This window comes from Pelobates fuscus, chromosome 5 (assembly GCF_036172605.1).
Source record: "Pelobates fuscus isolate aPelFus1 chromosome 5, aPelFus1.pri, whole genome shotgun sequence".
NCBI lineage: Eukaryota > Metazoa > Chordata > Amphibia > Anura > Pelobatidae > Pelobates > Pelobates fuscus.
The window spans coordinates 212221085-212244061 of record NC_086321.1 but is presented as its reverse complement, the minus strand read 5'-3'; the positions used below and the strand labels follow the sequence as shown (position 1 = coordinate 212244061).

At 37.9% G+C, this 22977-nt stretch overlaps 1 protein-coding gene across 8 annotated transcripts in view; it reads left to right on the top strand.

The window, feature by feature from the left end:
• Nucleotides 1-22977, top strand: part of LOC134611297 (transducin-like enhancer protein 4) — a 107856-nt gene that overhangs the window by 60706 nt on the left and 24173 nt on the right. For all 8 annotated transcript variants that reach the window (XM_063455018.1, XM_063455017.1, XM_063455011.1 and 5 more), the window contains one exon: nucleotides 20429-20548. In XM_063455018.1, the coding sequence (XP_063311088.1) occupies nucleotides 20429-20548 (120 nt within the window). The remainder of the gene's footprint in view (nucleotides 1-20428; nucleotides 20549-22977) is intronic.

Here is a 22977-nt window from a genome sequence, read left to right as displayed (position 1 = left end):
CTTTACTCCATCTCCTCCATACATCTGGTATCCACCTGAGGGAAGTGTCACCTCTAAATTGACACTGATGCCTACAGCACTTAGAGCCAGTCCCCAAAAGGCTCTATAAAAGGTGAGCACCAAATTTATACCTGTGTTCTACAATATTTAATTGAAGATAAATCTGCACTAGGAGTCTTCTTTTGTGCTTTATTTTGGAGATATAATTCGCAGACAGAAGGAAGAAAGGAGCATCTTCTATTCCTAGGTTTTGCTGCCTACCTTGAAAGGCACACTGGTTGATGTGTTTAGAGCCTATACCCGTATAAAAGGCTCTTTACAATGTGAGTTCCCCCCTTTTATATTTTTCACTCTATTATCAAGTTATCTGACAGTACTACCCTATATATTTCCTTTGTTTATTTTTCATGTACACCCCGTGCCTATTGTAAGGGGTAAGTGCATAAGGATTATTTACATTATACTTTGTAAGCGCTGCACCTATATCAAGTGTTGGTTTAATGTTTTTCACACTCTAAACTCACTGCTTGGTATTCTGTTTTTTTGGTTTCAAAAATATATAAAAACATACGGTAAAAACAAGTGAACAAAATCATAGCAGTTAAACTTTACAACTCTGCAACTTTGCAGCCTAGGGTTGCTGGTTCAGTGAGTCCCTCCAGTGGGTTTGGGTTGGGACTGGTGGTGTCCCTGCCAGTCAGGTGTCAGGCGGGCCGTCCTCTGCAGTTCTTGGTACAAATGGTATCACATTGGATGGGTCCCATCCGTGGGCGCGATTTGAGTCCGCTGGGGCTGCCGTCGCCTCCTGCATGTCCAGAGCTGCGAGGAACGCTGGGATATCAGTCTCTGTGGTTAGCTTTCGTATGGTCCCCTTGTGTGAGACAAGGAGGGATCGTGGGGGTCCCCACCTGTAGGACACTCTGCTGCCCGCAGTCGGGCGGTGACAGGGTTCAGGGATTTTCGCCACTGCAGTGTGGCTTTGGATAAGTCCTGGCAAAAGGACAATTGTGAGTCTTCAAATGTAAGTGGTGGGGTCGTGTTCCTTACCGCTGTCATTATTTGCCCCTTGTCTTGAGGTAGTGCGCAGCGGAGTATGACGTCGCCTGGTGTTGTGGAAGTGGTTGTGGTGGGCGTCGGTAGGCGATACATTCCAGCGATGTTTATTTATTTATTTTTTTGTGGCAGCACTGTGGCTAGCAGCCTTCTCACATAGTGTGGCAGTTCCTCCTGAGGGACGGTGGCCGGGGTGCCCCCTCCTTTTTGTTTTTAACCCCTTAAGGACACATGACATGTGTGACATGTCATGATTCCCTTTTATTCCAGAAGTTTGGTCCTTAAGGGGTTAAGTTGAATTAGCCACTTTATTTTATTTTTTTATGTGATATGAATTGCCAGGTAAATTGTCATGGTTATGCAAAGTGACACTTTGCAGTAGTGTTGTTTTTTTTTTTTTTTTTTTTCTGTATGGTAACAACAAGCAAGCTGAGTAACAGAAGCGTGAAAGCGTAATTTGTTCGAATAGTGCTAACATTGTTCTCAAAATAAGTCTGTCTGTTTTTTAACTTTTACCTGATCACCACACACACTGACTTGCTAACACACTAGACTTTCACTGTCTTTTATACCAGCTGTTTTGGCTCTTCTTTCTCCCACAAAGTCGGGACATAGTAACTTTTTTAATACATTTGTGTTTGTGTGTTTAAATTTTAACCCCTTTAGGACCAAACTTCTGGAATAAAAGGGAATCATGACATGTCACACATGTCATGTGTACTTAATGGGTTAAAATTTAATACCTCCTCTACCCCTCCACTCACACACACTTGCTTATCCTGCCATTATGATTTCTGTGCCATTGGGATTCTACTGTGCAAAGAGAAGGGTTTTCTTATTCCCATATGTCATAATCACTCGTAGAATAGGTAGTTTACCAATCCCTATCCTTTGTTTTTGGTAAAATTAATCATGAAGGGGATGGGGGTAGAGTGGGGAGGGGTTGTTTAAGGTACTCCCCTCCATCTCTTAATACCCTTCTACTTTGGGATGTTGGAGTGATACAAATAGCATGCTAGTGTTTTCACAGTTTCCTAGGCATGTTTTAATGGTTAAAACAATAAAAATAAATAAACGGTTAAACTAATAATTGTTTGTATCACGTAGTCCTGTCACATGGTCCTACGTCTCTCCTAATATATAAAGTTTCCAGTGGAAACTGCAGTCAGTTGTATATTTATTTAAAAACACTACTGCTTTTTTAAAAAAAAATCTTTATTTTTATTGTGCATGGAAGAACACACAGGCTTGTGGTGCCACGACAGCGTTGACAAGCAATGCAGTAACTGACAGGAAAAGTCCTTTCCATGGCATGAGATAATTGCACATTTTTTATAACACAACTAAACAAGCTAATCAATGCCTCACATGTAAGTTAATTAATTAGCAGGATCTAAAATGGGCTTTGTGGCGAAACCAGCTTCGCCACTGTGAACTGGAGAGGCCTGGCTGCTAGCCTCCTGCCCTGCGACTACGGCCCATGGACATATTGCTCTATAAACACTATATTTGGGCATGTAATAATTTATATTGCTGCTACTGGCCCTTTAAAATCAGCGATGGACATATTGGGACTTTTGGGACTAATGTCCCTTTAAGACTTTGTAACATATCACAGTAATACTGTCTTAAATATTATGTAGGTATTTATGTGTTCAGTTAAACTGGGGATATGTAGAAATGTGTGTTTTATGTGTTAAATGTAATTTTATGTCTTTTACTGTCTTTTTGCAACCATGTGGTTAATGGAGTCTGACTCTAGTCCTAGATAATTGGATTACTTCTCCAATTATCTCCAGGGCAGAAGGGAGGAAGCCGGGATGCATTGTGGGGGATGTTTTACTTCTGTTTGGGCCAGATTGTGCCATGCTGCAAGCCAAGGCCCAAAAGATACTTTTAGTAACTTTTAAACCCCTGGTCGGATCCATGCCATTTTTTAATATGTTGTTCCCCTGAATGGATTGATTGTGGATATGTATTTTTATGTGAATGTGATGTATGGTTTTAAAGTTATGAAAGTTGTGTAAAAGTATATTTTACTCTGTATGCATAATGGGATTATGTGTCACACTAAGGGGAGGGGATGTGTGGGAGGTAACATCTATGTCATTGGTTCTTTTATGCCTCCCCCTGGGTGTGGCCTGTATGTGTGAGTTGGAAATAAAAGCCAGACTGGGTGTCCCAGTCTAGAGTTCTTGCTTAACCCTCAAAGCGATGTGTCGTCTCGGTCTTTGGGGGAATGGGATTGTATGCTGACTGCCAAGAGTGTAAGCCGATGTCTGCTTTTCTTGTTCAGCTGTTCCAGTGTTCGTGTGGTTCCAGTCGGGAGAATGGTGTTTGCAGTAGCTGCCTGTGCATCTGGAAAGGGGATTATCGCCTAAACTGGGTTTTATCCTCTTGTAAGTGAAACGGTCCGTTACAGGCTTTGTTTTGCTTTGAGGTACTGCCCTTTTTATAAAAATGACCCGCTAATTTAAGGGATAATCTAATAACAGAAGTGGTCCAGCTGTTGTATAGGGATTTCAGCGGGTAGGCTAATAATTAGTGTGGTAAGTTAAAACAAGTGGTAGCGCTTGAGAGAGGTGCAATGCTGTTAGCGGTTGTCTGGCTTAGTGTTACCATGTGGGAATTAGTAAAGGGAACTACTCATTGACCCCTGAGCATCTGGGGGGCGGGGAAGGATTCAATCGGTGTGACTGTCCATTACGGACTGGTGTAAGAACCGCAGCAAATATAGAAGCAGTAAAACTTGGCTAAATATGCATAATGTAAACTAATATTATAACTGGGCTAAAATTGGACTATGATTGGTGTTCTAGTCCCTCGGCACACTTCGGGGTTAAGTTGAGCCCAAGTCCACTAGCGGTGTTTCAGCCAGTATCAGTCTCCGAGCGAGGTACGAAGGGGACTATATTGGGTATGTCCCAGGAATGTGCAGGGGTGGAAGTGTGTGTTTTGGGTCTGTCCAGCCCCAGGCTGCGGAGAAAATAGTCAGTTGGTCGCTGATGTGAGTCGGCGGGTGGTCTCTCACTGGGTGGCTACGAGTTTGCGTGATGGGCCCCATCTGTAATGGATGCCAGCCTCGCGGAGGGTCCTGGTGACCCGGCTGACGGAGCGCCTCCCTTTCAATGTTGCCCTGCAGAAAGGTGAATTGTGATTCTTCGAATGGGAATGGGCATTTGTTCTTGAGTGCATCCATTACTGCTTATTTGTTCCGGAGGGACTGGCATCGAATGAGGACATTGCGGGGTGCGGCTGGGCCCTGGGAGACCTGGGGAGCCTGTGTTGTCTGTCCACTTGTATGGTCTTCGCCTGCTTGGGGAGCAATATTGCCGACAACAGGCGCCGGATGAACTGGGGTAGCTCCGTTACCGTTTTGGCAATGCCTCTGACTTTTATGTTGGTGCGTCTCCTGGCATCGTCCATTGCATCTACGCTGGCCTGTAAAGCCTGGTGAGAGCCCTGGAGTTGCTGTATGTGTTCCGTTGTGCCTGACTGGCATTGTACTATGGAGGAGACGTCCTCCTCTGCGGCCTTCACCCTGTCCATTATGGCTGTAACCTCCTCACCGAGCACCGTTATGTCTGTGCAGAACTTTGTGCGCAGATGTTTCAAAAGGCTCCTGCTTTGTTGCAGGAGCCCCCACATCCCCCAATTGCACCGCCGTGAATGTATCATCTGCCTCTGGTATGGTGTCTGGGGAGTCCAGCGGGTCCTTATCCGATGTTAGGCCTTGAGTCTGGCGTCTCCGCCATTTTGTGTTTAGGCAGCGCCAGAAATATGTGTCCTATTTTCCGTGTGCCGTCGCCCGAGTAGGTTTTTTGCTATTTTGCTAATTTCCCCATGGCGTGATGTGGGTTAGGAGCAGAATTGTTGATGGGGCACTGCAGATTTTAAGTTAGTTTTGTGTTTGTTTGTTTTTTTGCCAATTTCAGTCCGGAGCACTGAAAACATGCTCTCGGCGATGGTTAGGCCACACCCCCCAACACTACTGCTTTTCAGGACCAATAGTCTTCTAATGCTCAATAAAAAATTTTACTACTGGGTTCAAAATGTTTAGCAGTTAATGTCACAGATTGCCTGAAAAGCTCTTGCCTTATGAAATTTCCATTGCCTATTTTAAAGTGGCAATGTCACTACCCATCCAAAATGAGTATTTTGTAATAATAAAATCTTTATGAAATACTTGCATTGACTGACTGTGTTAGAAGTTCCACCCTAGCCAAAAGTGATATATGTGTGTATATATATATGCGCACACATGGTCTTTATTCATGCAAAATAACCAATGAAAATATATGTATAAAAAAATATATTTTTTTCCTACACTTGACAAAAGGTGGAGCTACTTTTTTGTCATGCCTCCAGCAACCACAAGAGACAGCTGAAGGGAGAAAATGGTTTCTTGTGGGATCCTTTCGTAGACCTCAGTGTTGTACTCTTGCACATGCGCCAGATTGCAACCCTGAAGTCGGCTCCTGGCAGGCCAAGAGGCAGGAGCTTAAGAGGACCAGCCAGAGAGCATGGCGGCAGCCACGATGCACAGGCTCGGTTATGTATAACTTGCTTTCTGCTGCCCCTGCAGCAACCTGTGGCAAAGTCACCATCGTGGGTCTTTGCAAATTATGCAAATATCCCAGGTGGTGATAGAGTCGCTTTAAAGGAACACAACAGATTTAGCTTAAAGAACCGGTTTTGATGTATAGATTATTATTAATGTAGCGCCAGCAAATTCCGTAGCGCTGTACAATGGGATCATGCCCTTGCAGTCTCACTGCTCAATTATCTGCCATTTAGGACTTAAAGCACTGTGTTTGTGCAATTGTAGCCACCCCTCCCCCGGATGGGACTCACACAGCCTCCATTAAAAAGAAAGAAAAAAAAAAGGGGGGGGGGGGGAGGGAGAACAGAACTGTATATTTACTTGAGATATTTTTATCTCCTGAGTCCTGACTGTTAATTTAATCACACATAGGAGGCTGTTGCAGGCTCTAGCATGCCATTTACAGAGCAGGAAATAAGAACATTTTTAATTAAACATACTGCAATGAAGAAAGCTAATAAATTTAGGCTAATTTTTAGGAAGTGTGCAGGGAGGCTGTGGAGTTGTGGCCAGGGCTGCATAAAAATAGTGATTTAAACTAAATCACAGAGAATTAAACAGTGAGTCTACAGGTGAATGATCTATACCAAAACCACTTAAGCTAAAGCTGATTTTGTGTTGTCCCTTTTGCTTATTATAATACTATAACATATGCTGTTGGTTTTTGTACAGTGTTTGTGATAAAGCAGAAAGGAGAGACATATGTACTCATAAATGTCAGGAAGCAATTTGTAAGTAATGCACAGGAACACTGCATGCACCATAATCACTGCAGTGCTATGTGAGTCGCTGGTGCCCAATGTTTCTCAGTGATGCTCTTCTCTCCTCCATACATTGGCTGAGCAGCGAAGAGACAGGAGTGCGCAGACAGGTACTTTGAGTGAATCCGCTAACACTTTCAGCCAGTGAGCATGAGCAGGGTTTAGCTCAGGAGGCTCTGTGCCCGTGGAGAAAGTGACCGGCGTTTTGCAGACCCCAGGTGATAAGTCAAACAGTTAATAAATGGTTTGACAACGTACATTGAAGACGGTGCCTGGAAAAGTAACCTACAATTAATATTGTGTTACAATAGAATATGAGCCCAATATAATGCATTTTATTATGCTAATTTGCTATGACACATTTGAAATTATTTTTATAGGAGACACTGACATAAGATGTATCTTATGCTTTCTCCTTGTATTCTAATCCTTCTATACCAATAATTATGCTTTGTTCATCTTCATTTATAATTAACTGTAGTGTATTTTACAAACACATAGGATAATTGAATATAGGAGCAGCAAAAAACGATTTATACTATTAACACAGGTATGCATTAAAATTCCAAAACTTGCCTGTGTTTTATTTTTATTTTTTTTCCCCACTTAAGACTTTTGTCCTGCAGAGTAGCAAAATAAAATTGGAAATGTTAATGTGTGACAGCAAGGCAGGAGAAAATGATGTTGCCATGGTTACATGGTTACTTTGTAGATGCTTTGCTAAGATATAGCCGAACTAGAAACAGATGTCTGATTTGAGTATTTTCCTTCCGTCAATGTAAACAAATAACTTGTAGGCAGGTGTTACAAATAATATGGAAATCCTATTAAGAGGCAGTGGGTTCCTGTCATCCAGGAAGCCCCTTCCACAAAGAGAGCTGTTGTCTGAATCATGCAGTCATTTCACATTAGCCATTATCTCCCCCTCAGGAAATGGTTGTTTCTGTGCGCTTAGTATAATAAATGTTTGATGGTAATTATTTTTCCCCATCTCTTATCACCTAACTTTGTAAGAAGATCAATTTAGGGAAACCATAACAACTTCAACTTAGTTATACGTGTACATATGTGTGTTTATGCAGTTCTTAACCCTTTAACATCTAAATGTGGCTGCTTGCCCTTTTATCTGTTTTACATTCACATGATTAAATGCAAATACATGTAATAGTCTCAGAAGAGCCTCTATTTATTTTTTTATTTTTTTATTTAGCAATGTACACATTTGCGTGTATTTGTGCAGGGTTGTTGTTCATTTGAAATTTGTCACATTGTACCTGCTATTACTTTCACACTCTCGGTCCTGAAAGAAGCAAAAATTTAATTATACAGAAAAAAGGTTACCGTATGTTTCAATATATTAAAATGCTATAATTCTATTGTGTTTATGACCTATAGTTCAGTATGTTTACACAAACTGCAAGACTATTGAGCACCTCCTCATTCTAATTCAGTTTTTCTCTTCATGTTGCCCTGAGACCTACTTCATAATGCTAATAATGTGCACTCTGGTGGTCTTTTGTTGCCCTAGCAACAGACCATAGGGCACAGGGTATGCGAAATGCATGAACATCTGTGAGTTTTTTTCATCTTCTCTAAACATTGCTAGTCCTTGGCACTGATTGGGCCATTCTGGCTTGTTCCTGTGATATTGCGTGAGCAGGGATAAGCTCAAGAGCTCCCCTGGGCCCTGCCCTAAGTGGCTGGCAGAATAGAAAGTGAAGTGAGATTTATCCAGACGGTGCTTTCAGTGGTTGAGGGATTTGGCCTGACAGTACTCTCACTGGGATGTTACTTGCTTTTTGCTACACAGGGACATGAATAAAAAATGATCTGATAAATCTAGGAATTATTGGGCTTATTGATGTGCCTCTGAATAATCGAAACGGAAAGTGACGGGATTTCAAATGTCTGCACCACAATTCTGTAATCACGCCGGCATTTGTCACTTTTTTTTTTTTTTACATGTAAAGTGTTAGATTTTTTTTTTATATAATTCTAATATTCCCTGTAACATCATGGCATCTGTTACATAAAAACATTAATACAGTGGAAAAACATGTATGATCTGCTAGCCACAATAGAGGCCATGTTGTAGCTCACAAATTGTTCTGTTCAATTTTGAAAATGAATGATAGTGCTTTTCACACATACTATTGCCACTTAAGAATTCTCCCTTTTGGAAACATATGAAAAATCACATTTCCATTTTGTGAATTAGTGCATCACACAGTGGAGCAAAAATGGCGTTTATTTAAATACTATTCTGCAAAATCTTTTAGGATAGCTTTATCAAACGTTGCCACTCGATGTTCTTAAGGACTAAATCTCCCATCATTCTCAATGTAACACAGGTGTCCAATATACATTTGTTCCTTGGATTTTGCCAACCTGTAAAATAAAGAGAGTTGATCACCGTATTGTGTGATGGTACTCTTATGATCCTGGAGTCATGTCCCATTTCAGTTTTATATTCATATTTATATATTTATATTTCAGTTTTATATTCACTCTGTACCTTAGCAATAATTGTCAAAACTATTTAAAAGTTCACATTTTTTCCCCCTTCAAATCTAGAATTAAATTTGGTTTTGTGGCAGCATTTCACTTGTTTATTTGGTTAAAGTTTACCTTAAACACTCTCTTTTTACAAATTCTGCAAGTATTTTATTTTCAAACATATGGAGGTTGTGGTTTTGGTCCTTTTATTTATTTATTTATTTATTTATTTATTTATTTTTTAGATCTTCGTATTTGTTACTTTATGTAGGTATTTACACTTTTTTAAAACGAATTGTCTAAGAAACAAAAAGGCAGGGACATGTACATGAATATTGAAAGTATTTCATTAAATCATTGTTTTTTGATATGGTGGAAAGGAGGCCCAGAGCATCTTTTATCATAAATGGTAATGGATAAAATGTATACTGTGATTCCCTACAGGGCTGTAAATTTAGATTCTTTGATTTGCCCAATATCTTGTTAGTATGAGAAGTTGGCCCTCTAGCTTGTAACCGTGTGTCCTGTGATGCTCTCAATTCATTTTAAAAATAGTGTTAAGGTAATCACTGTTAAAATGTTAAATTGTTTCTTTGTTATAGCAATCATGGCAGATCACCTAGATAGGCTTATTGGTATAGTCGTTTACTGATTATTCATTACAGTGATTTAAGTTTTGTCTTTTGCCAAGTCAAACTATTAATAAATGTGTAGCTGAAGTAAAACAGTTCTGTTATTTGCGATCATAATTTTTTTTTATCATTCCCTAGTCTAGGACAGTATAGTCTATATATACTGCATGCAATGGAATTTGGTATGCTGGTTTTTACCCAGGTTGTTATTGCTGTTGTAGAATTGCTGTTTTATGATATAAACCTCTTCATACTGTGTATAGTTGTACGTAAGAAAATATCCTTGCTTAATAAAAAAAGTCAGTATTTTGTATGGCCTCCCTCAGAATGCCAGAATGGGGCAGATTTGAAGAAACTGGGCAAGTTGAATGCAGAAAATACAGTGAATACCCAAAAAGCTGTCTGCGTCTGAAGAGTGCTTAAAGGCCACCACCTTGAGGAACAGAAGGAAGTGCATTAAAGGCTCTGCTCGGCAACCAAAGATTCATTGAACCAAAAGACTTTATGCGAGACATTATCAGTGCCATTCTCACCCCACATTCTGCTATCTATGTGCATTTTACCTTTACATTAGAATAGGTGTTAAGGGGTGACATGCTTTAAGAGATCAACTGTGTGTAAATCTCGCAAAGAGGGCATATAGCTCGATGAAACACAACTCTGAAATGATGAGCAAATCATGTGACTTCAAATGTTTAAGCGTTTGGTTTTTTTTTGTCTCTTGTCCCCCACCCCAACAATAAAGCACTTGATATCCAAGTAAATGTCTATCTACGCAATTTCCCTAGTCTGTCTCAAAATGAGCGAATGAACGAGATTCAGTTGCAATTTGTTTGCTGTTAGACAGTTTGTGAATAGCCAAATGTCAAGGTCATAATATACAGTGATTTGGCTCATGTTAACAGCTTAACTGAATGGAAGTATGGCTGAATTTATATATTCATTTATTTATTTTATGAATAATTGAATGAGTTTTGCATGGCTGACTTTATGTTAAAACAGCTGTATGTGTCCAGCTGAATGTCCTTTTGGCTGCTGTTTGGAGCTTAATGAATAAACCTCACTGTATTACGATGGGTGATTGTGTTTTGTTGTGTGTTTTTCTTTTTATAATTGGTTTGTTTCTTCTATAGTAGGTCCTAAAACTAGTTCTTTACAGTCAACAATATATATATTTTTTTGTTTTGTGTAAAAAAACATTTTATATGTTACTTTTTTTATATCTTCTTGATAATAAGCGGTATATGACCAGTAGCTTTTGGCCTCTTCACATCACACCACAGAGCAACTGATCAAATGTGGTTCAACAAATAAGAAATTGTTGTAGAATGTGATTGAAGATAAATACTTGTCAACCTTAATAGAACTGATTGTACTGCTTCGGTGACATTCTTTTGTTATATTTCCAAGTACTGGCTTTGCTCGATAATGTAAATAAATATCTGTTGAGTTTGACCTACTTATGTATTTTTGTTTTTTTCAGCAAATGTTGAGCATGTCCCTTATTTTCTTTGAATTGTACCTGTCATGCTTCAGAAATCAAAAAGCATTACATTTTACCTGGTATTGTGCTAACAGAAGTGTAAGAAGGATTAAGACCGGGAATAGCAGGAGTCCCCTTCTATAGGCAGTTCTGCTGCTCTGTCGCAGTGCCACTCACCCTGCAAGCATATTTCACACTTGCATGGGTGAGTATTGGACATTCTAATGCTGATGTGCTGACAATGAAGCCAATGTGTCTGCATCATTAGGGAGGATTGCCTTGTTTGGGACGCTTGCGCAAGCAGGGCCAATCACATTATAGAGGTGAGAGACATGGCAGTACCAGTAGCACCCACATACCTCTGAGAATGGTGGCACTGGAGCAATGGGCAGAAGGCAAATACTATTATACTAGCTCCTAAAGCAAAAACGTATATAATTTATCTTAAATAAAATTTGGACAGCCTCACAAGCGATTAGTTAATGTTAAACCTTGTAAGACGTGGTCATTTTAAGTAAATCTGTTTGTCACACACATACTGTGCACATGGGAGTTCCATAGCATGTATAGGACTGTCTGAGATTGGTGAAAATTACTCTCTCCCAGGCAGCCGCTGCCACCGTTAAACATAAGATTATTTAAATACCCATTGATAAATATATATTTTTTTATTTTTCCTGTATACTTGCTTTTTTTTTCTACAGTAACCTAACAAAATATTTGTATTGTCATTGAAGCTCTTCCATTATTCTATCCATCTTGCTGCACAGAGAATGAATATGTTCTCTATTATGGCAATTGCTAACAGTGTACTCTTAACTGTTGCGGACAACATCTCACATAATGCTCAGGCAGCTATCGTTAAGGGCCTTTGGCTAGAGTTAACATCACTGGATTGAAAGCAAAGTTCTAATAGTTCACAATAGTGATCTGTATTTGCTGTGTGAACATGTTCGTAGCATTTTGCTTATCCCCCTCACCCACTTAACCTTGTCAGTGAGGACTTCTACAGACATTGAGCAGCTGCCATTTGAGTGACCCATTCACACTTGCATCAGTCTGTTTGTAGTGGGTTGTTTGCTTTTGATTCTTGTTGAGCTGTTGACAAAAGCTTTAGGTACAAATGCGAACAAGCTAAAATGGTGCTGTGCCAAAAAGACCTGGCGATAGTGCCCTGCTTGTATTTCCCAAGCCTTGGAAACATAAAAAGACAATCGAGGAGGGGCCTCTTGTCATCACACTCTCTCCTTATCTTGCTCTTCAGGCCTGTATTCTGCTGCAAATGATACTTTCATGGTGCCCAGTAAGGCCTGTGCTTAGCATAGGAAATGTAATTAATCATTTTACAGGCTCTCAGATGCCAAGTTAATTGAGACATAAAAACCTCGGTCAAAGCAGAATGTAAAGTAAAGCGTGCATGTTATCTATTAATCAATATTTCCTGAATTGCCTCAATGCCTTGTTTTTTCAAGTAGGTGTAGGCGTCTAAATTATTTTATTGTTGGCACATAGATTTTGTTGCATCTGATGTGGACATCTTATTGGAATACAGTCTTTGCAGTTTTTGGGGCGGTAGTGTGGAAGCAGGAGATTTCTTGGTGAACACGTAGAAAAATATTCATAGTACAAAAGCTGTTATTCATCATTTTAAGTATTGGGTTGTACATTTCATTAAGGGAAACATTCTCTAATTAAGTGGGGCGGAATAAAAACTGGCTTTCCTGGCCGACAAAATCGTAAAGGCAGTTGTCAATGTAATGAGTGACTGAGGATTAAATGAAATCGTATACCCTGGAATAGAATAGCCCGTAGAATTAGAAGTCATTTACTGGAACATAATTTAATTTGAATTAAGGGAAATGGTTTTTGTTCAATAAATACTGACTAGCTTGGGTTTTGTTTACGGAAGACTTGATGTACCTGACAGTTGGTGTGTTCTACATTTTCTTTCACAGTTACCATTTTTTTTTATTTATTATATAACCTACCGGTAAATAATATGTTATATCATCTATTTTTAACAAGTTAAAGTGCTATTTTAAAATATGAAATAAAAAACGTTTGGAAAATCTTGGTAGAAAAAACCCCAGGTAGAAATCCTTGGAGCTATCCTCTTGTTGTGCATGCGTGCGTGTGTTAAATTGTCCTTTTATCACATCTAATTGTTATGACCCAGGACATACTTGAAAACGAAAGCCGTATCAATGTATTCTTCCTGAAAACATATTTTATAAATAAATAATTATCCCAGACTATTGTTCCTGCATTATCTGCTACAGGTTGGTTAAAATCTTTCTTTGAACATTGTACAATGTAGTAATTGAGTCAAGCACTGCATAACTTGTTGGCACTCTACAGGGTTACAAATACATAGAATTCTTATGCAACCACTATAACACCTATTCAACAAAGCGGAAAAAAAAATACCCCGTAATGAGTCACGCTTCCTGTATGTTGTGGTAAAACACGTTTTAAGGAATTTCATAACTGAAAGAAGTTTGTTTGATTGTTAGTTGTAAGACCTGATTTTTTTTTTTTTTTTTTTTTTATGCATTTGAGACTCGTTGTAAAGCATTTTATAGCAAGCCGCCATGTTCTTTGCCCCTTGAAAGAGTTAATCATGCCTCCTGTATAGAATTTATAGGTCATGTGCTTCGTGCTTTGGTCCCTGATTTGACACAGCTCAGCTCATTTGTTGTTCTACAGAGCCCGAGGTAATAGAAGCAAAGCTGCTTCTTTAATTTCACTAAAATGCTTGAGCATATCTCATTATAGCCACCACAAAGCTCATAGGAGCAGTGTCAGTTTAGTGTGTTGCCACAGGGGAACAGAGTGTGTCCTGACATGTCTGGAAAACATGGCAGCGGTGCTCATTGTAATGTGATAGGCTTAGCTTTGTTCGTTTTTTTGTTGTTGTTTTTTTTTGAGTGTCCTTTTGACACTGCTAATGACTGAGAATATAAAACGATACCATATTGACAAGCTTGGTCTCCTCCCAGAGTAAATTGCAGAAGTTATTTGAGACGCTTGAATAATTCCTCCCCTCTTTCTACCAATCATCCCCCCTCCCCGTCTTGCATTTAATTGCTGGTATGAAAATGTGTATTCATTTCGCAGGCTGCTCTAGGTTGAAGCTTAGATTGCAGGCACGCACTTTAACAATCTACCCATCCTCCCAGCAGACACATCTGTTGACTAAGTGGATGTTCCTCTATATTACCTACCACATCCCTATTAAAGGAAGGCTGAGGGCTTAGGCAGAGTTTGACACTGCTACGTAGAGGATGATGTGATCTACTGTATACATTTCGTATGCATTCGAGCCAGGATTTGGGAACAGTTAAGCAAAGGTAGTGACTTTCTTTTTTTTTTTTTTTTTAGAAAGGGTATTTAAATTGAGGAATGGGCTGGAATAAAGGTATGTTATTATTGTATTTAAATGGACACTCCACTGCCCAAATATAAATTTTTAAAAATCACTGTTTAATAGATATAATTCAAATGAAACCATGCATGTATTAACATTTTCTAATTGGGGTTTGGTAAAAAAAAAAAACACTTACAAAACCTGCATAACCCTGCCTAGACTTTTTGTGGCTGTCCAATCACAGACGTCCCAATGCAGCTCAATGAGAACTCAGGTGCTCTGAGCAATTACTGCATCTTGAGTTTATCTCCACTGAGCTAACCAAACCAGGAAGTAACAGGACTAGTTATCTGATTGACAGCGGGGGGAGGGGGGAGGTGCTTTAGGGATCTTGAGTGTCACTTTAATGGGGCTAAATAATGTTTTAAGCAGGGGCTAAATAATGTTTTTAACACTATAGGGTCAGGGAGACACATTTTGTGTCCCTGACCCTATAGTGTTTCTTTATATGGTGAGATTATTGTTCTAAAAAGTGACTGGATAATTGATAAATCCATTGCAGCCCAGGAGAAATGGCTTACATTCAATAATGGTACCAAATAAGCAACAGACAAGAAACTTGACTATTTTTTAAACCCAATTTAAATTTTTACTGTTGCATGTGCCATGTGCAGAGTAAATAATGCGTTATTGGAAACTGTTAGATAGTCATGGTTATTTACCACGGTGAAAATTGTTGGGAATGCAACATGATAAGTGTCTCAATCTTTCTGTTGTATTTGTAGGACTAATGCTACTGGGATTACTGTTAAGTCGTAAACTCCTTTGTAATATAATAATAATAACAAAGTATTTAACCAGGAAAGGTACATTCCGATTACTCTGGTTTTCAAGTACTTCCTGCCAGTCTTATTTGTGGATTGTTATTGCTTTTAGTTATACAAATGCCATACTATAACATTTGCTTTCCTTTCAGAATATTGTAACAGTATTTCAGTATATTTTCAAGCTTATTATTGACTTTTACATCTTTAAAAATTATATATCTTTTTTTGGATTGCTTTATTGGCCAGACTAGTTTAATAATCTGGTGGGAAGACTCCTCTTTAATATCAGATTTGAGCTAAGCATGCTGGAAAGTGTATTGAATGGGGGAATTAGATTTACCACTTGAACATTCCCTATTACATCTGTCTGAAACGTGTCAAAACATGGCCATGATATCTTGCATCTAAGTGTTTTATAGAGGACGTGGCCGATAACTGGAGCTAGTGTGACCAAGCAGGTTTGCTATTTTCACCATATTTTCCTTGGACTCGTCACTTCTTTATTTTGATGAGTATCTCAAGAACAAAAATAATTAAACCATGTAACATATATAGTTATATTAAAAAGGGATATCTATTAATTGATAACATAGATATATAGGCTGAAAAAAGACTTGCGTCCATCAAGTTCACCCTTTTTCACAGTTTTACCGTTGATCCAAAAAGAAAAGAAAACGGTTTGCAACAATTTTGCAACAAACTAGGAAAAAAAAATCTGTTCTTGACCCCAGAATGGCAGTCAGATCTTTCCTTGGATCAACATACAGTTACCTTCAGATTACAAGTTAAAGGAAATGGGTGATTATTCAGACTGTCTTAACTGCTAGGCAAATAAATCAATTTAATCTTTATATATAACCGGTTTATGAAAGGTCTGTTAATGAAAACTGTAAGGAGTTTGCAAAAAATGCTAATTTAGTGAGATACACTAAAAACCAATAAGACAATCCCCAGATGGTTAAACCTATTTTTGCAATGTCTTAAAACCTCTTTGCGTAATGATATCTTTATGGTTTAAAAGATTGATTCTGGTTAAAACAAAAAGGTTTTATGTGTTACATGTGTGTTTTTGTGTATCCCTTACGGTGGGGAGGTTTGTCTAATGTGTGTGTGTGTGTGTGTGTATATATATTTATATATGGGAAAACCTTTTTACTGTACTTGTGTATATATATATATATTTATTTATTTATTTATTTGTTTTTATTTTTGATAATTTAATATTGGTACTTCATATGGAGTTGGCTTGAAAAGCCCTAATTCAGTTTAAAACTTATATTAGGTTGCAGTAATCACCCACTCGGAAGAGATGCACTCTCTACTACGGCATTGCAATACAAAGTTGTTATTGTGCTTGGTGTAACACATTAAGGATTGGTTAGTAGGATGTATAGTAGATTAGTCTCACCAATCATACAGGCCTGCTCTGCAGCATTTCTTGGCTGCCCAAAATGTGATCCAGACAGGCAGCTCCATGCCTGGAGAGCAGCTTGTTTCTATATTAGAAACTGCTGAAACAGGAAATAGATTACAGCTGTACAAGACCCTCTCCCATGGGTGCCCTTCATTCTACATCTTCAGATTTTTTTTTTAGAACCTCAGATTTTCTCCCGCCTCCCAAGCCACCTTATAATAGGACATTAGCTTTCTAAATTTGTCCTGGGGCTACAAAAAACACTTTTAGGTTTGAAAATGCAGTGATAGAAAATAGGAATTTAGGTACTAGGAACGCAGGCATTGTATGCTTTTAGTTCAGGACAGCTTTACCTAACCTCAATTCAGGCACCATTACTGTACTATTCCTTGTTCATTCTCCCATTGGAATAGCAGTGATCACGCGTACTTAATGAAGTACAGCATGCATTGTTTAACAAATTGCAAGTGGTCATTTTACCGTGTTATTTTATCATGTTAAATGGAGCATGGAGACTCCTTTAACATGTCCGTTTCACAATCTCTTCACTGAAGCAATTTGACATCTCTTTTTAGTCCATTATGAATAATGTTCCCCATTGACTTATATCACCAATACAGCACTTCATTAGGTTTCAGAAATCTTCATCAGTTCCGCAGTTTAAGAAGACTGAGCAAAATTTCCATTACTGGAGTGCTGTGCAGTTGTGTACATTTTGTGAGGTCATACCCAAATTCATATATTTTCTGTTTGCAGCTAATATTTACTACTAGATTGGAAATAAAAACAAAAGTGTTTATGGATTCCTATTTGTATGCATGTAAACCATTATTCCCAAAGCAAAAAATATATACTACTTAGTGTGCCGGTGCACTTATTATCTCTTAGTTTGTCTATCCATTTGTGTTAGCAGCAGCTCTTTATGTTAAACTCACAGGGCAAGCTACATAGAATCATTTAGCTGCCACGAAGCAGCAGATAGCCTAGGTGATTAGGTTGGATAGTGCTAGCCATTTTTCTGGATAGCCTCCTAGTCACGTAGGGCTATTAGCACGGCTGACTTGGGAGTGGGGTTTGGCTGCTATTGGTTTTATTGTGGGGTTATGCCTCCATTCAACTCATAGAACCCCACTGGCTATTTCCTATCTCTGACGATCTTTTCACCTACTGTCCTAGACAGGCTACATGTTCTGTATGCTGCCGGCTGTGTAACTGATATCCTGAGCACCTCGGACGTTTTGCTCTTCTCAGGCTATACTATACATATTGTTTTGTGCATGCAGCACACTTAGGTTTTATATATTGATATTTATACCCATATAGGTATTTTTCAACCCTTTATACTTGTTGATTATTACAAGACACTTTCTCCTGCTCTCCTTTTTTCACTTTACTCTATCGTATTTTAACTTTAGGATCTTGTTTGTATAAAGTTTATTATTATTTATTGTTGCTTTGCTATTACCTTTGAATGACTCTACTTAGGAGGTAATTTCAGTAAGGAGGGATTCTACCTTTGTTAGGCAGATTCCTTTACCTTATTTGTATATTTTTTCTAATTTTTGCGAAACTTGGGTCATGCCCACATTACCTCTCTGACCAAATTTATGACCACGTATTAGGTTTTTCCTGATATGTTGTCTTCTTCTTTTTCTCAAAAAAGGTATACTTTTACCTAAAAATAAAAAATACATTGATTTACATTAATTAAAGAATTCACAGTGTACACATACTTTTATGGTAAATAAAGAACTACACATTTGTATCAGTAAAGCACATTTTAGGATTCACACCATACCCATTTTAGTAGTAGGTCATTGTTAACGATGAAGGCAGTGACTGAATTATAACTTTAAGTGATTAAAAATATTAATTTCAACAAATTGATGTATTTAGAAATTATACACACACTCTACAGACTTTAACTTGAATCCATGTTGGGTTTATAATAGTCAAGTCTTCTTTAAATACACATTAATCTGCAATTGGGTCAAACTTGTACAACGTCAGTCTGGTATATACATTGGCACAAAATATGTAACTTTTCCAATTAAAGATGCAAGTTTAAATATATAAAATTAAATTACATTTTGTCACTCTAGACACCGCAATACCTAATGATTTAGCAACCAGAGTTTGTGGAAACATTAGAATTCTGCTGCTCTATATTAACCATTTCTGTGTAAGTCCTTGTCTTTTGGGTACCAGGAAATGCATGAATGAAAGTTTATAAAAGAACATATTTTAGCAAGGACATTCAGCTCTACGAATAGGCATGGGAGGGATGGATGTATTGCTTAGACATAATAAAAATGTGAGTTGAGAAACTTCTATATTTCTCTTTTCTGTTCCCTGGCCCTGGATTGTACTCTATGGAGTGAAGAAAAGCTTCTGCTAGTTTGTAAAGAGTAAAAATATAAATAAATCAATGCTGTAACTAAAATGTTTAGGTTTCCTTTATTCAGATAAATAATAATCCAGGTTTTAGTTATTTAGTATTTTTTTTTGTTTTTTTTTAATAGATGAGAAGTTTAAGAATCTAACCTGTGTGCCAGCTTTGAATGCCAGCCTACTGATCTTTATAATACAAGCCAGGCACTAGTAACTACACTGACCATTTCTGCTGTTTGTATCATCTGTGTCATAAAGAAATAAAATAAAAAAAATGTAGGCAAATGGCAGTAGAATAAAAGAAATTTGCAACATAGAGCCAGAGATAAATATTTTCATTAAAGGGTCACTATAGTCAACAGAACAACCACAGCTTAACCCCTTAAGGACACATGACATGTGTGACATGTCATGAATCCCTTTTATTCCAGATGTTTGGTCCTTAAGGGGTTAAAGGAGCACAATAGGGTAAGGAACACAAACATGTATTCCTGACCCTATAGTGTTAAAACAACTATTTAGCCCCCTTGGCTCCCTTTGCCTCCCTAAAGATAGTAAAATAGTACTTGTATTCATGTCTGAAGCTGCTGCCTCTGCCTGTGAACTTCCTCTGACATCATCAGAATTGGTGGCCTGATCCAATCACAATGCTTCTCCATAGGATTGGCTGAGATGGGCAAAGAGGCAGATCAGGGGCAGAGCCAGCACAATTCAAACACAGCCCTGACCAATTCTCCTCATGAATCAATGAATCTCTGAGGAAAGTTCAGTGTCTGTATGCAGAGGGAGGATCACTGAATGTCTGGATGCATTTTAGGCCCCCATGACCCAGGAAGGATCTCTAACAGCCATCTGAGGAGTGGCCAGTGAGTTATCACTAGGCTGTAATGTAAACACTGCATTTTCTCTGAAAAGACCGTGTTTACAGCAATAAGCCTGAAGGTAATGATTCTACTCACCAGACCAAATCCAATAAGCTGTAGTTGTTCTGGCGACTATAGTGTCCCTTTAAAGATATCTATCTATCTATCTATCTATCTATCTATCTATATCTATATATCTCCACGAAGAAAGGCACACGCTGGGCTTTTTGAAGAAAATGATTTGTCTTTATTCAGAACTCACGGGTTACAGCAAATCAACGTTTCAGTCCATCATAGGACTTTCATCAGGATCCTGATGAAACGTGTGTTCCAGCGTGTGCTGATTTGTGTATGTTGATTTGGCTGAAAGAGCACCGTGGCACTTATACTACAAATGCAAGTGAAGGATCGTGGAATAAATATATATATATATAATTAATATTTTAATTTATTTTCTTTTTTTTTTTTATAAATCTTTTCATGAGTGACTATCTGACTTTATGATGGTATGCTAAATGTCTTGTTGCTCTCTTTTCAGAGTTCTTCGGTATCTCCATCTGCAAGTTTCAGGACTTCAGAAAAACACAGAAATTCAACAGATTATTCTTCCGACAGCAAAAAGCAGAAGACGGAAGAAAAAGACATAGCAGCTCGTTACGTGAGTACTGATTGATCACATTTTCATGCAAATATTTATATTCTTTCATTGTTCATGTACTCAACACCCTGCAAATGGAAACTGCCAATTAAACGTGTATCCACTAAAGACTTCAGTATATTTACCTACAGAAAGCACAAGTAATCACCACAAACTCAAATGACATTACTCTGCCATCGTATTGTGTGTTTCTTGGTGTAAATTATTATTTTTTTATTCAGTTTAAATTATTTAAATAAAATTACCATTTTGACGTGCTTTATCTGTGACAAACCAATCTCTTTAGAGAAGGTTGAAGACACACACATATCTAAATCGGGTGTTTGTATTTTTAATATGTATTACATGATCTGCTTTCTATTTCAACATGCAGGTCATGTTTTAGGATTCCATACTGCACGGATGGTGATATCACCTGTGCAATAATTTCATGTTATAAAAGCAAGTAACATACTGATCACCTTGGTGCAGTCTGGGAATCCTAATATTCGACAGAACAGGGCATATGTGTCTTAAGTCTGACAGAGATAAGTAGTAATTAAACTTTTGAGCAGCACGTGCCCTTGTTCTAATGTCAGCCACTGAAATATCTGTCTCCTGGGACTTTAACTCTTGTTAATCTCAGAAAGTACTGGGAATTATCACACTACTCTAAGCATAAACCCCTACAATGTACTAAATATTAATCCTTACACTAACATTGAACAACCGCTATAATGCATTGACATTAACCCTAACCTAAAAATATAATGCAAAAGAAAAGATGGTGTTTATTATGTTAGTGTATATTATGGGAATATGATGCGATCGCTAGTTTTTTCTAAACTCAACCTTTGATTTCATGATGTCTCCAAAACCACTTGATGGCATTGTTACATGCTTTTATGTTGTGTATCCTTTGTGTGTGTGTGTGTGTGTGTGTGTGTGTGTGCGTGTGCGCGCGCGCATTAATAAGGATGTTATTATGAATAACCCTATGCTTTATTTACCATGCATTTTTTAATTGTCAGTGACATCAAAATTTAAGCTCAAAATAGACGAATGTGAAAATATTCTTCAAGTCAGCTATGTTACCCATCTCCCTATTTTGGCATTACATTTTGAATTCTTGTGGGAGTCAGTTTGATATTCCTACAGTCACACTTTAATGAATAATCCTTTCAGATTTGAAATGGTGTAGAATGTTGATGTAATTTCAGAAGTAACTTGCTTTCAGATTTGAGCTTGATACAATTTAAAGGGACACTATAGTAACAAATACAATTTTAGCTTAATGAAGCAATTTTGGTGTATAGATCATGCATCTGCAGTGTCACTGCACAGTTTCCTGCATTAACAAGGAGTTAAATCACTTTTTTATGCAGCCATATTCATTCCTCCCTGCATGTGATTTACACTGCCAACCTAAACACTTCCTGTAAATTGTCATCTAATGGTTACACTTCCTTTATTGCAAATTCTGTTACATTTTGAATTTCTTATCTCCTGCTCTGTAAATAGTTTTATGACACACACAAAGCTCCTGTAGGGTGTATAAAAGTTCAATTTACAAAGCGGGAAATAAAAACTTTTAAAGTAAGTTGCATTTGATTTGAAAATGAAACAATTTTGTTTTAATGCAGGCTGTGTCAGTCACAGAAAGGGAGTTGTGGCTAGGGCTACGCAAACAGAAACAAAAGTGATTTAACTCCTTAAAGGCAGTGAATTGAGGAGTGAAACTTCAGAGGCAAGAAAACTGCTTCATTAAGCTTAAAGTCATTTTGGTGGATATAGTGTCCTTTCAAGAGAAAGCACCATCTGTTGAGTACTCACACCTTGAGAATGCTCTTGTTTGGTTTCGAACTGCTGAGAAATTACAATCTCTGTAACAAATTCAGAACGAAGGGGGTCCATCGTCCTAAAATTAAAGTAGTTATGTGTGTGTCTTTTGCCTTTGTATTATTTTATTTTTTTTGGTTGCTCAAGGAGTAATATTTTCAAATATATATATATATATATATATATATATATATATATATATATATATATATTTATCATATAAAGTGTGTGTGTGTGTGTGTAGCATTTTTCTAGATAATTTTTTTTTTTTGTCATTTTTCCCCCCACATTTACTAGCTTTTAAGGTACAAAGTAAAAGCGCAATAAAGATTCTAATTCAAGTCAGCCATTCAAATAGTGCATGGGTTAACAAATGTATATGTTGCAATACACTTCTTATCATACAACTTACAGAGAAGGTTTATGCAGGGACAAATGAGGTATACGTTTTAAATGAAGAGGATATATATACATTATCTGCAGTTTCTGTATACCGTATATCAAATGGACATAATATTTCTCTGCGAACTGACATTTGATTACCTGCGGAGACAACATACTTCCATATAGCTACTTCACTCGACTGATGGATACATTTTTTGGTGCTGCAG